This window comes from Cololabis saira, chromosome 9 (assembly GCF_033807715.1).
Source record: "Cololabis saira isolate AMF1-May2022 chromosome 9, fColSai1.1, whole genome shotgun sequence".
Lineage (NCBI taxonomy): Eukaryota > Metazoa > Chordata > Actinopteri > Beloniformes > Belonidae > Cololabis > Cololabis saira.
Window position 1 is genome coordinate 38,970,079 of NC_084595.1, and position 16,781 is coordinate 38,986,859.

Sequence of the window (16,781 nt, forward strand, 5' to 3'; positions counted from 1 at the left end):
AAATATAACATACATTTCAGTAATAAAAACGGGGTATCTGGCAATGTAAAAGTGGCGAGTGTAACAAACGATGTAACAAAGGATGTAACAAACGTTCAATAAAAATATTTTGGACATTAGAAAAACCATATTGCCATATTGCTTATTTTTCATTTGCCAATATAAACGTTTTATTTTTACAAACAGAGTTGGGGCAGCTGGCCCTACAAAGCATAAAAAATATTCTTCAAATATTCTTTACTCTCAGAACGCTGCGGTAACTGGGAGGAGAGGCTAGCTCTACATGTGGTTGTGATGTTTTGATGTGAAGGGACATCCTCCAGAAATGACATACCCTACCTTTAAGTAAGCACTAACTAACTATTGCAACGTGCATTGTCTTTGTCTTGCAGCACCTGGTCTTCGCACGCCGCTTGCAGTGCCCTGCTCTTACCCCAGTCCGTTTGGGATGGTTCCTCACCCGGGCATGAACGGAGAGCTGAGTGCAGCAGGGGCGGCCTACACCGGCCTGCATAACATCTCCCCACAGATGAGCGCGGTGGCGGCCGCAGCCGTGGCAGCTTACGGACGCACACAAGTGGTACCCAAACACTCACTGACTGATGTCTCCGTGTTCTTCCTGTATCTAAAATAGACTGGTCTGGTCAAATCAATGCCATTTCCATGTTCCAGTCAGGGCTGGAATTACTGCTCTACCTCTTTTATAAGTGCAGTACTATAAGTGCAAAAGTGAGAATAGGAAACATTCACAACAACATAAAAAGGTTCACTGGAGAAAAGTAGTCACACTCTGTTAAAGGGCCTCAAATGTTACCTTCTAACTAAATAAAAAATAAATAAAATCCACATGTTCAGGGGAAATTTCAATGACCAAGTAGCTTAAAAAGCTTGTTTTGGTAAAAACTGTGATGCTTTAACTGTGCTAAGAAGAAACTTAATGAGAGAACTGCAGATTGTATCCTGTGGTCTGGAGTGACCAAGGAGGACACGATTGTTTATATATTATATATATTTATATTATATATGGAATAATGTTCTATGGAAGGTCTTAGAGACAACACAATGAACAGCGTAGCGGCAGCAACACATACTTCTATCATGCTTTGCTATATCTTGGTAGTGGAGGCCTTGAATGTATTAAAATAATGTTGAAACATTGTGATGTGAAGGCATCAAGAACAGAACCATTCAACAGCTGAAGTGTGGAAAAAGAAGAGGTTTTAAATGGCACAGCATGAAGCTTTGACCCAAATACCTCCTGAAAGCGTATGATTGGAGCTAAACTCTCCCATTTCTAAAAGAATCTCTGCAAACTTAAATACAGCAATGAACCAGCGGCAGAGACGGCACGGAGACGAGTGCTAGAACCTTCTAGATGACTGTTATTGTCACCAGAACTTTAGCACTTCAACTTTAGCGATGGGGACTAGTACCGGTACTTGCTGAGGCAGTTAGTTCTTTGTTATTTCACCATCACTACAGTATGTGTTATATGTGACACTTTGAAGCCCAGATCTTGTCTTTTCAACCGTATTGATGTTGGTCCTAAGTTGGAACTCTAGTGGTATTAATGACAATAACTTGGTGACATTACGTAGTAATTTGAATGAATGAATGAAGTTTATTCAGTCATGACAACACAAAACACAACACCAAAAAAAAAACATTGTGCACAGCATTAACATTTCATACAAAACCAATAATCATGTGTTGAACAATGACTGAAAAGGCATAGGCTGAAGCAAACTGCTTATAAAAGCCTTTCCTATATTACCAACTTTCTTTTTGTGGCTACCGACCTCCAGAAAACCAAAAAGAGAATAGAAAAGTAAAGAAACAACAAAAGGCAAAGAAACAACAGAAAAGCAAATAAACATTTATAGATAGTCAATTGCACTTATAAGCTTTAAAAATAGCTTTACAAACCATTTTCTTAAAAACCAAAAGAGAATGACATGTTTTAAATTTATGTTGGCATCATTCCAGAATTTAACTCCAGTAATAGTAAGTATATCCAGACACGTGCTGTATGCAATTTAATTTCAATAAACTTCATAAGTAAAACAACCAGGTATCCCTGCATCAGCTTCAGAACTAATATTACTAATATTACTTAATGTTTTGTATTAAATTTAAACTTTGATTAATGATAGGCAAAGTTCAAAAGCAGGATTATACTTCTGGTACCACCTCGTACAACTGACTCATGCAGTACCAGTTCAGTTCTTCCTGTCTTATGTCTTACCAAGCTGCCTTCTTACGTTGTCATTCTCATATTTTTAGTTGGGTTTTGATCCTCACCATCACGTCCGTGTTCCTGGACTTCCTCCAAACCTGTCTGGAATCCCTGGTGGAAAGCCGTATGTTTACTTTCCTCATAAATTTCCTTCATAAATGACAAAAAATTCCTTTCATTTGCTTTTAACTTATATGCTCTTCTCTTTTCCCGTCCCTCTTTGTCCCACCAGAGCTTACTCCTTTCACGTGAGCGCCGACGGTCAAATGCAGCCTGTGCCTTTTCCTCCCGACGCACTCATCGGCCCTAGTATCCCGCGGCACGCGCGCCAGATCAATACCCTGACCCACGGAGAGGTGGTGTGCGCTGTTACCATCAGTAACCCGACACGTCACGTCTACACCGGCGGCAAGGGCTGCGTGAAGGTGTGGGACATCAGTCACCCCGGCAACAAGACGCCGGTGTCTCAGCTGGACTGCCTTGTGAGTGCAGCACATTGCATCCTGCATTGATGAGTTACATAGATGTACTTGTTCTGTAACCGTGTTGTTTCTGTCACATCAGAACAGAGATAACTACATCCGTTCCTGCCGGCTTCTTCCGGATGGACGGACTCTCATCGTGGGGGGCGAGGCGAGCACCTTGTCCATCTGGGATCTGGCTACCCCGACCCCTCGGATCAAAGCAGAACTCACTTCATCAGCGCCGGCTTGCTACGCCCTGGCCATCAGCCCCGACTCCAAAGTCTGCTTCTCCTGCTGCTCGGATGGAAACATCGCCGTCTGGGATCTCCACAACCAGACTCTGGTTAGGTAAGTCAGTGGGGACGACGGCGTTTGATCCTGTTTATCACCCTAATTGTAACGACTGGAATAACAGGCAGGACTCAAAAGCTCCACTCACAATAAGGCAGTCTTAATTCAGGCCAAAGTTTGGTACACAGAAGTCAAAGTCAAAAAGCAAACTAATCCAATAGGGAGCAGGCGTAAGGGAAGTCCAGAAAACAGGCAGGGGTCAAAATACCAGGAATCAAAAACACAAAAGAAAGAATGCTGGAACGCTAGACACATGGGTACTAAGACGAAACTACACAGCTTAAATATTCTACACAATCATGCTAATATACTATACTACTGCAGTAAAACTAAGGCCCCGTTTACAGGCGTTTTCATGCGTTTTGACCGTTCGTTAAAACGAAGCTCAAAGTCACCAAAAACGATAATTTCTGAAAACTCCGGCCAAAGTGGAAATTTTCAAAAACTCAGTTTTCACGTTTGCTTGTAAACAGAGGGAAACAGAGATTTAGGCTTCAGAATGTCACATTATGCAACAGAAACGTCACCAGCGTCATTTATGCGACCTGTGTTTACAATTTGATTGGCCACCGTCAATATTTTCTTGTATTTTACCTGTTTTATATTCTAAAGTCACACTTAAAAGTAACTCCACTTCTCTGTCACTCCAAACGAAAGACCCGTTTATCTTGGAAGTAACTGCAGTCAAGGCTAATTCATGGTTCCGCGTTACACCAACGCAGAGCCTACGGCGTAGGGTACGCGGCGACGCGCACTGTACGTAAGCTACGCCGTCGATTTAATGCAGAACCATATTATTCAGGCTTCACACGTGTCATTTGTTGACATTTTTTTCCAGGATTCTGATTGGCTAGCATGACTTTATCTTCTCGTTACACTGCCCCCTGTAGGTTTGGCTGCTCATAGCACCTTTAACAGCGTATTTATGCGGGTTTGTGTAAACGAGGGTATTTTTCAAAACGTAGAGTGGGAAATATCCGTTTTTGTAAATACCCGGCTATGTGTAAACGTGGCCTAAAACTAAAACAACCAATGTTGGCTCGCCTGGGCTCTAGTCCCCCAGAAGTTTCTCAAGTGGAAAGACAACCCATATAGCGAACGCTGTTGATTCAGCTATAAGCATCGTAGTTGACCCTGATGGAAGAATCATTTTGTTCTGCATCAGAAAAAGTATAAATGTTGTGTCCAATGTTAAAATCAAGTTAAAGTTTGGCAGATGTGTTTATCTTGTGTCGCTAGTTTCTTCCTACTGAGAGTCTGAAGGAGGAGATGGTGATCGAATTGACACAACAGTGAATAAAATCCTAAATGGGAGCTCTTTGGTTTCCAGATTCATCTCCTCTCCTTCCATATTGACTGTCATTAGATCCAGTGGCAGCAGTAGTAGAATCCAGTGGACTCTCGGATGTGTGTGTCCTGTCTTTGATTTTCTCCAGACAATTGAATCCTCCAGTAATGGAAATCAATGAGAATGGAGGCAATAGGTGCACCAGCTAGAAAAAAAACAACCTCTTTCTCAGTTGGTTGCAAGCTTCACTGACAGCATGACATGTTGGACAATTGTATTTCTATTCTCAGATCTTCATACTGCTTTCTTTTATGGCTTTCTTTCCTAGAGAGGAACTTTATCTTCTTTCTCATTCCTGCTGCTCGTTCTCTGAATGTGCATACCACACTTTAATCTTTCCCTTGCAGCAGGAAAGCTCCAAGAACGGTTTAGTTCAAATGTTACTTTGCTTTTCCTGGATATTAAGTTGTGCCTTTGAGTGATAAAAGCAAGAAATAAAAAAAGGCATTGCTGCCTTTTAAAGATGTTGCTGCAGCCACTGCTGGGAGATCATTCTCATGAGGAAACTCAACTGGACTTGACTCAATGTCTTGTGATGGTTGAAGCTGCACTTGAACGCCTTAAATGTCAGACCAGGCTGGAAGACACCTGGGACACGATTTAAAAAAAAAAATCACAATACAGTGTAATTGCTGACAAGTGGAGTTTTAGTCCATCACAACCTTAAGTGCTTGTTCTGTTCATGTTGCTTTCACATCCTAATGGATTCAGATCAAATTATTCTTAATGGGGTTTAATCTGTTAATCAGTCCATGACTTGGTGTTTGAACGTATTTCTTGTGTATTTTTTTGAGCCCCAGAAATCTTGAAATGTTACGTTCAAACATTGAACGTAACAACAAGGGTCGGCAACCCAAAATGTTGGAAGAGCCATATTGGACCAAAAACACAAAAAACAAATATGTCTGGAGCCGCAAAAAATGAAAAGTCTTGTATAAGCCTTAGAATGAAGGCAACACTTGCTGCATGTTTCTATATTAGTTATAACTGAGGGAAGATTTCTTTTTTCATTATGCACTTCGAGAAAAAAGTCGAAATGTCAAGATTAATGTTGAAGTACAATCTTGAGAAAGAAGTCGAAATGTTGAGAAAAAAGTCGAAATGTCGAGAAGAAAGTCAAAATTTCGTGAAAAAAATTAGAAATTTTGAGAAAAAAGTCGAAATGTCGAGATTAATGTTGAAGTAGAATCTCGAGAAAAAAGTCGAGAAAAAAGTTGAAATGTCGAGAAAAAAGTCGAAATGTCAAGAAAAAAGTCAAAATTTCAAGAAAAAATGTGAAATGTCGAGATTAAAAAGTAAGGAAAAAAGAGAAAAAAAGGAAAAAAAGAGGAGAAAAAAAGAAGGAAAAAAAGAAGAAAAAAAGTAAAAAAGAAGAAAAAAAGGTCAAACATTTTTTAAAAAGCTCCAGGGAGCCACTAGGGCGGCGCTAAAGAACCGCATGCAGCTCTAGAGCCGGGTTGCTGACCCCTGCCCTAGCCTGACCAAAGATCTCCCGGCAGCAAAGAAACTTCCCTCCCTTCTGTCATCTTAGACAAGAAGCAACCATTCATATGCTTTTTAGACACGGTGCGATGCTGTTATTCTACAAGGGTTGCGTGTGTTTACCTGCAGGCAGTTCCAGGGCCACACCGATGGAGCCAGCTGCATAGACATCTCTAACGACGGCACCAAGCTCTGGACCGGAGGGCTGGACAACACGGTCCGGTCCTGGGACCTGAGGGAGGGACGGCAGCTGCAACAGCACGATTTCACCTCCCAGGTAGGAAAACAAGTGCACTGCAGAATGATACTAAGCTATCCATTTTACTTTTGTCAATGTCTGTTTGCTAAATGTCTGTAAAAATCATAGCTTTTGCAGCCGAGTCCCTGCGGTACTTAAGTTGGTGTAGGCGATCGCAAAGCTTGCTGATGCACAGTTGTCTTTTGCCATTATTTGGTGGTTAAATTGAAGTAGAAATGTCAGACTGATATAAAATGTGCATCGTAGGACGAGTCAGTGCCATTTGCAGTTTGTGTGATTACTGTCTCAGCTTTTGATTTATGGCAGTAATTTACAAGCTCAACTCAGAGCATTTAACCCACACTAAAGGCCAGACTGAGCTCCATTTTTTTCCCTCATGCCCTCAAATACTTTTAACACTAATAATACTTGAATTTTTTTTTTTTTAGGTGAGAAGAAAAAGCAGCAATAATAGACCATTACTGCAATTTTCCTGAATAGTCCCATTTCACAGCCTGGGCGTGCGTGTGAAGACGCGAGGGTGCATTTAGGAGGGTTCAGAGAGTGCAGAGCAGACGGGGAGAGATATGAGTGATGAAGTTCTGACGCTTCACAGAATGAATCACCAACCATTTTTGGAAAGAAAACAAATATTGTTGCACTTGCCGGGTTTACAAAAACCATGAGGTGTGTGGATGGTTGCCTTTTATTTAGAGAATTGGATTTTTACAAAACCAGTCACCCACTTAATTTATTGTTCTGTAAATGTCATGAATCGAGACTGGTTGATTTTTCTCACAGATCTTCTCGCTGGGATATTGTCCGACGGGGGAGTGGCTGGCAGTGGGGATGGAGAACAGCAACGTGGAGGTCCTGCATGTCACCAAACCTGACAAGTACCAGCTCCACCTGCATGAAAGCTGCGTCCTGTCGCTCAGATTCGCTCATTGTGGTGAGTCTCAGGCACAGTCTGCTGCTCGTTTATAAATGTGTCAAGAGATGTGATCTTTTATCCCTGCTTTTGGGGCTTTTTCTCCCCTTTGAGGTAGACACAAAAAAGACTATGTTAAACAAAAGACCTGTAAGTGACTGCTTTACACACGTGACTGGGTCAATCGAGCCAGGCACTTCCCTACATTTGGAAACTTTGACACCTAATTTCTATTTAATCTGAGTAAATGGCCAAATGAGTACTAGTAAAAATAACTAACAGGCTCCTTACAGACTTGGGGGAAATTTGATTTAAAAAAAATGTTAATGCAAGGCTGCTGGAAATCTGCATTTCCACACTGGCTTTAATCATAAGTAGGAATGGACGATATTTTACCGTTCACGATATACCGCCAAAAAAATTCCCCAAGGTAAGAATTTGTCATCTCGCGGTAAAAACGATAAATTCCCGTTGATGACGTTTTTGTGTAAAGCCGGATTTAGCCGAACGAACGAACGAACGAACGAACGAACGAACGAACGAACGAACGAACGAACGAACGAACGAACGAACGAACGAACGAACGAACGAACGAACGGAGCCTGAAAGAAAGAAAGAAGGAAATGAGCCTGAAAGAAAGAAAGAAGGAAATGAGCCTGAAAGAAAGAAAGAAGGAAATGAGCCCGAAAGAAAGAAAGAAGGAAATGAGCCTGAAAGAAAGAAAGAAATGAGCCTGAAAGAAAGAAAGAAAGAAAGAAATGAGCCTGAAAGAAAGAAAGAAAGAAAGAAAGAAAGAAAGAAAGAAAGAAAGAAAGAAAGAAAGAAATGAGCCTGAAAGAAAGAAAGAAAGAAAGAAAGAAAGAAAGAAAGAAAGAAAGAAAGAAAGAAAGAAAGAAAGAAAGAAGGAAATGAGCCTGAAAGAAAGAAAGAAAGAAAGAAAGAAATGAGCCTGAAAGAAAGAAAGAAAGAAAGAAATGAGCCTGAAAGAAAGAAAGAAAGAAAGAAAGAAATGAGCCTGAAAGAAAGAAAGAAAGAAAGAAAGAAAGAAAGAAAGAAAGAAAGAAGGAAATGAGCCTGAAAGAAAGAAAGAAAGAAAGAAAGAAATGAGCCTGAAAGAAAGAAAGAAAGAAAAAAATGAGCCTGAAAGAAAGAAAGAAAGAAAGAAAGAAAGAAAGAAAGAAAGAAAGAAAGAAAGAAATGAGCCTGAAAGAAAGAAAGAAAGAAAGAAAGAAATGAGCCTGAAAGAAAGAAAGAAAGAAATGAGCCTGAAAGAAAGAAAGAAAGAAATGAGCCTGAAAGAAAGAAAGAAATGAGCCTGAAAGAAAGAAAGAAAGAAAGAAAGAAAGAAAGAAATGAGCCTGAAAGAAAGAAAGAAAGAAATGAGCCTGAAAGAAAGAAAGAAAGAAAGAAAGAAAGAAAGAAAGAAAGAAAGAAAGAAAGAAAGAAAGAAAGAAAGAAAGAAAGAAAGAAAGAAAGAAAGAAAGAAAGAAAGAAAGAAAGAAAGAAAGAAAGAAAAAAGGATAAATTCCCGTTGATACGTGTTTGTGTAACAAACATGGCGGATCTGAGTCATTCCAGTTTTGCAGTACAGGTGTAACTCATTTAATTGGTTTTTATTAATTCAATTTATTTTTTTTCAAGTTTAGTAGCATTTAGTATTCTTTTAGAGCAGTTTTTTGGGGGCTCCAAAGACTGAATGTGGTGATAGATTTATAGTTACAAAGGTGGAGTTGAATTGGTATTTTTCTTATCGTCATTTTAATCGTTATCGGGATAAATGCCAGAAATTATCGTGATACATTTTTTAGTCCATACCGCCCATCCCTAATCATAAGTGATTTTTTTAAAATCAGTTTTTCTTTCTTTTTTTCATAAAATCCAGTTGACAATCATCAGATATGAATATATCCCGCACACTTGAGGGATTTTACGGTGCTAAATGTTCAGAAATGTGACTGTGAATGATGTGTACGTGAGCTGAAAGGGGCTGAGAAACATCCCGTATCAATGTACACAAACGGACGGGTGACAGGGACGTGTCTGATGTGCAGTTTGCCATTCTCTGCAGGGAAGTGGTTTGTCAGCACAGGAAAAGACAATCTGCTCAATGCGTGGAGAACCCCGTATGGAGCCAGCATATTCCAGGTTAGTGTGGAAAATAATTCACCGGGGAAAATAAAAATGCATTAGTGGGAGCTGAGAGGCCAAACGCAGCCCAGTTATATTGCTGGGAGGTTTATTGAAATATCTTTAAGAAAGATGTCAAAGCAATTTTTTCCGCTTGCTAAATTGAAACTTTTGTGGGAGGATGGTCCATAAAAAGGTTAAGTGTTCAATTGCTGAGAGGTATAAACATGTAGGGGAATGCGCTCCAGCATAGGTGCTAAGTACAGCAAAATCAGAAGTCTTTCAAAGTAAGAGCGCACTTAGCTTTCACTCTGTGACATTATAATCAAGTATTATTTCTATAATAAAGTATTATTGAATGAAAAAGTGAATTGAGTTACAGGCAGACATTTGAACAATAAGTCTTCATTAGAGTCTTGGAACAGAGTTACAATGAGAGTGAGTTTTGAGTAGAGGGAAATTCATATTTAATATTCCCTTATTTCAGACTGTCTGTCACATGCACGACTTTAGTTTGTCCTCGTGTTGCTTTGGAGGATAACTCACACGTTTTTCTCCCTGTCACAGTCAAAAGAGACTTCCTCAGTGCTGAGCTGCGACATCTCCATTGATGACAAGTACATTGTGACGGGTTCAGGAGACAAAAAGGCAACAGTGTACGAGGTCATCTACTAGGAGAGCCGAGGTCGTCCGCGCCTCCGGCCCCAAGTCCCCACCATTTTTAAATGTGTGTAAGATTTGAATTGGACGAATCAAAACACTTTTTGGACTGCGATCTTTTGACTACTTGGCTGGCTGTGGATCAAAAAGAACTAAGTGGAACTAAGCACAGAGTTTTTTTTTTTTTCTTTCCTTTCTTTTTTTTGTACTCGAGTGGCTTTTTGTTGTTTTGAGGATGAGTGAACGTCCACGTGCACTGAGTCTGGAGTCGCCGGATCACATTCCTTTATGTACTGTCTGACACAGACCTCTGGTATATTTCTTTTTTTTTCCTCGACATGTAGACAAGCAACTGTGACGCAAGTGTTATTGTTAACCTATACAGTATTTACCTATGTACTTTGTATATATCCGGAGGCTTTAAAATGTAGGTAAACTAAGTGACTCATCTTGTACAACTTCAGAAATTTCTCCTATTGGTAAGTAATAATGAGGGTGTTAATATTCTTATTTAACATAACTATTCAGATTATAGCAGAAAAAAAGCAACCAATTTCTTCTCATAACATTTTTTTTTTCCATTTTTGTCTGCTGCTGACCTGTCTTCATGTTTTCACATCCTCCTTTCTTTGCTTAATTCCATCTCACAGAGGTGCGGGGTTAATTCCTGAGACAGACACTTTTGCCTTGAGGGATACGCGATAGACCATATGAGCAATTACGTACGTGTAAATGCCTCGTTGAAAAATAATGCTCCAAATGCAATTTATTGATTTTTACTTTGTTTATTCCATTTTGCCTTCATGTGCAGTTTATGCCCTTTTTCTTTTTTCTTTTTTTTAAAGCCTTCCATACCTGGAAGACATCAAAAACCACTTAAATAATATTTGCATGCCGAATGGTGCTTTATGGTGGGAGAAAGGTTTCTTAATATCTTAGAGTTCCTCCAGGAAACAGAAGCGTCATGATGAGAAAGTGTCATCGGTGTTCACTGAACAGTTTGGAATTATAAGCTATAAAAGCACAATGTTTCCCCCACTTTTTCTTGCAGAGAGAGAAATGACAACAAGTAGGGCTGGGCGATATGGACCAAAATTCATATCTCAATATTTTCTAGCTGAATGGTGATACTCGATATATATCGATATTTTTTCTGTGCCATAATTGGGGTTTCCCCCAAAGCATTATAGCATAGCATCTCTGTTAGCTTCATTTTTTTCTGAGGCAAACCCTTAAAAAAACAGTCAGTTTTAATACAAAGCCTCGTGCCAAATGTCACACAGGTACATTTATTAACAGAGGTCTGCACAATATCAAAATGTATAAAACAAATGAAATAAAAATAAACTGCCTGTATATATAGAATAAAAATGCTTATTGAATAAAATAAAACAAATACCCCTTTCCTGCATAACAATTAAATTAAAATACACTGTGCAATTAATACAATGTAGGCAGTAACAGGCAGACTTTTCCACTGAGGTTGACAGTTGTGCAAATATCAAAACATTTGTGCAAATCTCAAATAAAACATTCAAGTCAATTTGTCACAAAATAAGCTATATCAAAATCATAAGAAATTAAATTGATATAAACGATATTGTCTCATACCATATCGCGTTTGAAAATATATCGATATATATTAAAATCTCGATATATCACCCAGCCCTAACAACAAGTAATGCTTCTCTACATAAAGACACGGCGTTTGGAGGCTGTTGGGTCCAGAAACAAAAGATGTCTACTGTACATACAGGCGTAGTATATTTTAGCTTCATTATTTGCTCAAAAAACAAGCAAACAAACATGGTATTTCATGTAAAAAAAAATGAAATCTATGTGTTGAGAGGCAGATATGTTTTAGACAAACGAGGCAGGCAGTTTGCAACTGTTCCAGTCGTGCTGAGCTGAGCAAACCAGCTGGTCTAGGCTTCATAAGTCATGCAGTTTGTCATCTAGTTGTTTAAACAAAGCTTGTGCTCGTTCCCTCCAACGTTTACTGTATATCATTACTCTTGTACAGTAATTCTGTTTCTGCAGGAGGTGTGAGCTCGGTCTGTGTGCGTGCCGTAGTGTGTATGTACAGTAGTGTCAGCATTGTTTGCACTTATTGAACAAACCAAGACTTTGAACCTGATTATGCACCTCAGTTTTTACTCCCCTGGACGCTCGGCGGTTTTCGTCCCGACAGAATTCAGCTAAAATGGTTTATTGCTATTTGGAGGTCGGTGTCCATTTCTAGACTGGATTTTCTGTTAATCCTTCTGGGCTCTTTATCTGAAAAGAAGCGGTCAGACGTAAGGTCGTGATTTGTCTTGGATTAACTTCTGTTGGCTCGTAGAAATAACACAGTGCCTTTATTCTGCTGCGCTTCTGGCATTTTTTATTCCTGCCACTTGTTCAACAGCTCACAAGCGCAGAAAACGTGAGACTTCTGCCGGCGAGGTTTTCACAATAAAACCTACTGCTTTTGAATGTACATTTTGTAGCAATTTGAGGATGGTGATTTACTTCAAAAGATTAGTTCTCAGTAACAGTTACCCAGATCATTCACTCGAGTGCGTGTCAGCTTTGCCCTTGGAAATAAGCAGGACTACACTCCTGTTTACTTTGAACACACCCATGTGAAATACCATGTTTTGGTCTATTTAGAAATGTTCCAACTGAACCTTAAACAGATGCTTAAACCATAATCGGAGTGTTTTAGCTTTAACTTCTACTTCTCCGCCTGTTGAGTGCAGTGGCGTCAATTCAGTGGAAGCTAAGGTATGGCAAGGTTACGAGTCACAGAACTTAACTAGAGTATCAATCAACACGTCCAGCAAATACTCATCACAGAAGTCGGCTATGTAGCTTATCTGTGTGGTCAAGAAAATTGGAACTTTTTCAAATGCAATCTCACTCTGCAAAAACTCAAAATCTTACCAGGAATATTTGTCTTATGTCTAGTTAAAATGTCTAATTTTTAGTCAAAAAATCTCATTACACTTAAAACAAGAGTCATTACCAGAAAAATAACTTGTTATTTGATCATTTTCACCTGTTTCAAGTAAATTTTCACTTGAAATAAGTAGAAAAATCTGCCAGTGGTACAAGGTGTATCTTCTCATTACAAGCAAAAAAATCTTGTTCCACTGGCAGATTTTTCTACTTATTTTAAGTGAAAATCTACTTGAAACAGGTGAAAATGGTTGTTTTTCAGTCTTGTCTTAAATGTAATGAGATTTAAAAAAAAAATGAGACTAAAAATTAGACATTTTAACTAGAAATAAGACAAATATTCTTGTTAGGATTTTGAGTTTTTGCAGTGTATAATAACTAGTGAAATTGATCATGTTGTTCTTATTTGCATTTGTAGTTATTCCATAAATGTATTTAAAAAAAACAACACATTTAACCCTTGAAGCAAAGGTGTGGCGGCTGCCATACCTTGCCATACCCAATTGACGCCCCTGGTTGAGTGCAAAACAATGTTCTTAGATGGCAGATTAAGAAAGTAAAAAGCTACTACCAAACAGTGTTTGCATTGGTGGTGTAGTGTCTATATGAACACATTACCACGTTACTCAGAGCTCTCTGTAACGGCTGCTGTCCGTCTTCTCCATCACTGTTAAATGTGAAGACGACTGTTTCATCTCATCGTTATCTGCTTTCTGTCTCTTTTCGCAACACTCTCCCATGGCAATGACTGTGACAAGATAACAGTGACAAATATGAGCAAAATTCTTGTTTGATTGTATATCTTTGCCTGAGTTATACCCATCTTTCTTTTTTTATTCCTTATGGTCTCAATACCTTGATATAGATCTAAAAATTCAAAGACAAAACATTTTGAGAGCCTGGGAAACTCTCGAGCAAGTATTAACTCATCTCTCTGTTTCCCAGAATGTCCTTAAGCTCTGCAGAAAATCAATATACATCAAATCTGTTTTTAAAGTCTCTAAACTGACTTGCACTGGAAGGATTAGTTTCTTTTTCATCTGGAGGAGAAGAATACTTCTCAACATGACTGCTGATTTGGATGCCAAAGGACATTTTTCAGCATTTTCTTCTCACCAGGAGAAGCAATCTAAGAGAATTCATGCGGAGGAGACCACTCAAAAGATAATTTATTGTGATAACACATATGTGATTGTTTTTCTGTTTTTTTTTTTGTGTTTTTTTTCTGGCAGTCAGAGACAGACTGTACAGACTTAAATGACGGGTCATATTGGTGCTTTGTTCTTTTCCACTGTGTTTGCCTTATCTTTTTTCCCCTTTTTGTTGCTTCAGTCTGTCATAAATTCCTATTTAAATGATGATTTATTCACTTTGTTGCAACTGACTGCTCTGTAGTTCTTTCTGCTCTCAAAAAACAAAAGGATCTGGTGACGCCCTCCTGAACTGTATCCAACACTCTTCAATCTCCATTTCGGAGCTTTGAAATACATTTTAGCTCACGTTCATGTAAAGAGTCAAACCTGGTTGTTACTTGTCTTCTTTGATTGTTACAAGTCACATGACCTCATACGGTAATGAAGTACATGGCGCCTAGCTTCACTGAGCTCTCAAAGGTGTGATAACTTGACTGTAAACATGTAATTAATCGAGCTTGCAGCAGAGAGAAACTTCCTGTTGCCAGTTGAGCTTTTTCATTCAGTATGAAATGCCTTCGCTCTCTTTTTTTTCTAGTCTGTGGTTGATTTTATTAAATTATTGTGTGTATTATTGTGAGTATTTTGTCTGAGCCTCACTTACTGTCTCAAGTGGTAACTTTTAAAATCACGATTCAACCGTTTAGCCTTATACAGGACTGTCTCAGAAAATTAGAATATTGTGATTTTCTTTAATGCAATTACAAAAACAAAAATGTCATACATTCTGGATTCATTACAAATCAACTGAAATATTGCAAGCCTTTTATTATTTTAATATTGCTGATCATGGCTTACAGTTTAAGAAAACTCAAATATCCTATCTCAAAAAATTAGACTATTCTGGGAATCTTAATCTTAAACTGTAAACCATAATCAGCAATATTCAAATAATAAAAGGCTTGCAATATTTCAGTTGATTTGTAATGAATCCAGAATGTATGGCATTTTTGTTTTTTTAATTGCATTACAGAACTTTATCACATTATTCTAATTTTCTGAGACAGTCCTGTATAACATAAGAAAGATGATGATGATGATCAGACATGAAAAAAACAACAGTATCATTACAAACCCTCTAGAGAAAAGTGCCATTTCTGCAGCATATGTTTTATTGTATGTCGAAATTTTAAAATGCAGGTTCGTACTACTGTTGCAAGATAAGTTGTTCACTAATATTTATCTGAAAGGTCTCCTCTTTAAGAGTAATTTTTAAAGATTAGCCTTGTTGTCCCTAAATTGTTATTCAGTAAGCAACACATAAGGATTTTCTGTCTTCTCTTTTGGAGACTGTCCACAGCATTTGATGATTCAGGCAAATATTTGACAGTAAAGACATTTTTTTTCCCATTTCTCCAAGTCCGGGCGCTGTGTCAAGTAGGGTTTAATATTACAATCTTTAAAGAGACAACTGCATCATGATATATTTCCTCAGCAATTCATCTTCACATGTTAAGCGCACTGCAGCTTACAGTACAGCGGGATGTTACTGCTCTACATACCTAAACTAAATGAACAGACGATGTTAAAAAGAATACTTATTTACAGAGTATTTATGGTATTTGAATAAAAGATAACAGTGGTTATCAGCCTGTCAGGTGGCAAGCAGAGACAACAATATAATCTTTTAATTCATCTGGATCTAATGCCTTCGCTGTCATATCTGAACTTCCTGATATTTGCATGAGAGAAGCTGCAAATGCATCACAATTGAAAACACTGCCACATACACAGGGATTGTGTTCATTTAGTTCTGGCACAGAAATACAGATATATGTTGATACCGTAGTAAAGAACATTATGGTAGTAGGAAACCGTGTACATCGTTGTAATTTACTGTCTCTTTTAAAGTGACAACATGTAGTTCAGTCTCATCCCTTTTATAAATGTTAATATCTTGCTCTCGTGTCCACGATGTTTGCAGCGGCTCCACTTCCATGAAATGTGGCATTTTTGGTTCCGTTTCATCTTGAAAGGCAAACATAGAATCAACGTTACCACGTACTTTACATCTTGCAGCGATATTTTTAAACCAAGACCTGAGATCTGCTGACTTCATAAAAAGCTCTTTAGAAATTAAATGTTGACTCGCTTCAGAATATAAGATTGGTGGTTTTCAGTCCAAAACGTGGTATTTTCACTAAAAGGTCTCAAAAATTGTCAAATTATTGCTGTTTCCAAAATCGTTCTTTTGGAAATGTGTAACCTGACCGATGCTGTGTATCACATCAAACGCTCACACAAGTGATACTATAAATGTAACATGTTCCAAATGCTTATCTGGAGGATTTTCTCACAACAGCTGTCTGCAGTGTTCATATCATCCATCCATCCATCCATCCATCCATCCATCCATCCATCAACTTATTTGTGTCGAAGTTGGGGAGGGGGGGTTGTTATTTTTTTCCTCACAATCCTGTCCGCACATCATGATTTTTGTAGATAATCATAGGTACGCTATCTAAAAATTTTAAGCCTCAATTTGCAATAATTTTTGCAATTTGAAGGCCGGAATCTGATACAACCAGCTTCAAAGTACTGTAATAGTCTGAAAAACTTTCTCATATTTGTTTCATTACTCTTCTTTTATATCTATACATATGATAGATATACAATTTGATATAACTTGTTTTAACGCTAGGATATGGACTGGCATTTAAAAAAAAAAAACACTTTGATTTTGATCGTTGGAGGGTGGCAGGAATATTCTACATCAACATTAAGTGGGCCATGAAAAACAAGGGCTTCCAATGTTTTAGAGTGGCATTTTAGTACAAGCTGACTGGTCAACGCTGGTCTCACCACCTGCCA

General features: G+C 38.4%; 1 protein-coding gene across 4 annotated transcripts in view; it reads left to right on the forward strand.

Moving 5' to 3' along the window:
- Positions 1-11,174, forward strand: part of LOC133451144 (transducin-like enhancer protein 4) — a 52,092-nt gene extending 40,918 nt beyond the window's left edge. For all 4 annotated transcript variants that reach the window (XM_061730091.1, XM_061730090.1, XM_061730092.1 and 1 more), the window contains 8 exons: positions 393-580; positions 2,284-2,360; positions 2,469-2,718; positions 2,801-3,048; positions 6,011-6,158; positions 6,921-7,071; positions 9,119-9,195; positions 9,745-11,174. In XM_061730091.1, the coding sequence (XP_061586075.1) occupies positions 393-580; positions 2,284-2,360; positions 2,469-2,718; positions 2,801-3,048; positions 6,011-6,158; positions 6,921-7,071; positions 9,119-9,195; positions 9,745-9,852 (1,247 nt within the window). In that variant the 3' untranslated portion in view covers positions 9,853-11,174. The remainder of the gene's footprint in view (positions 1-392; positions 581-2,283; positions 2,361-2,468; positions 2,719-2,800; positions 3,049-6,010; positions 6,159-6,920; positions 7,072-9,118; positions 9,196-9,744) is intronic.
- Positions 11,175-16,781: the final 5,607 nt, after the last annotated feature.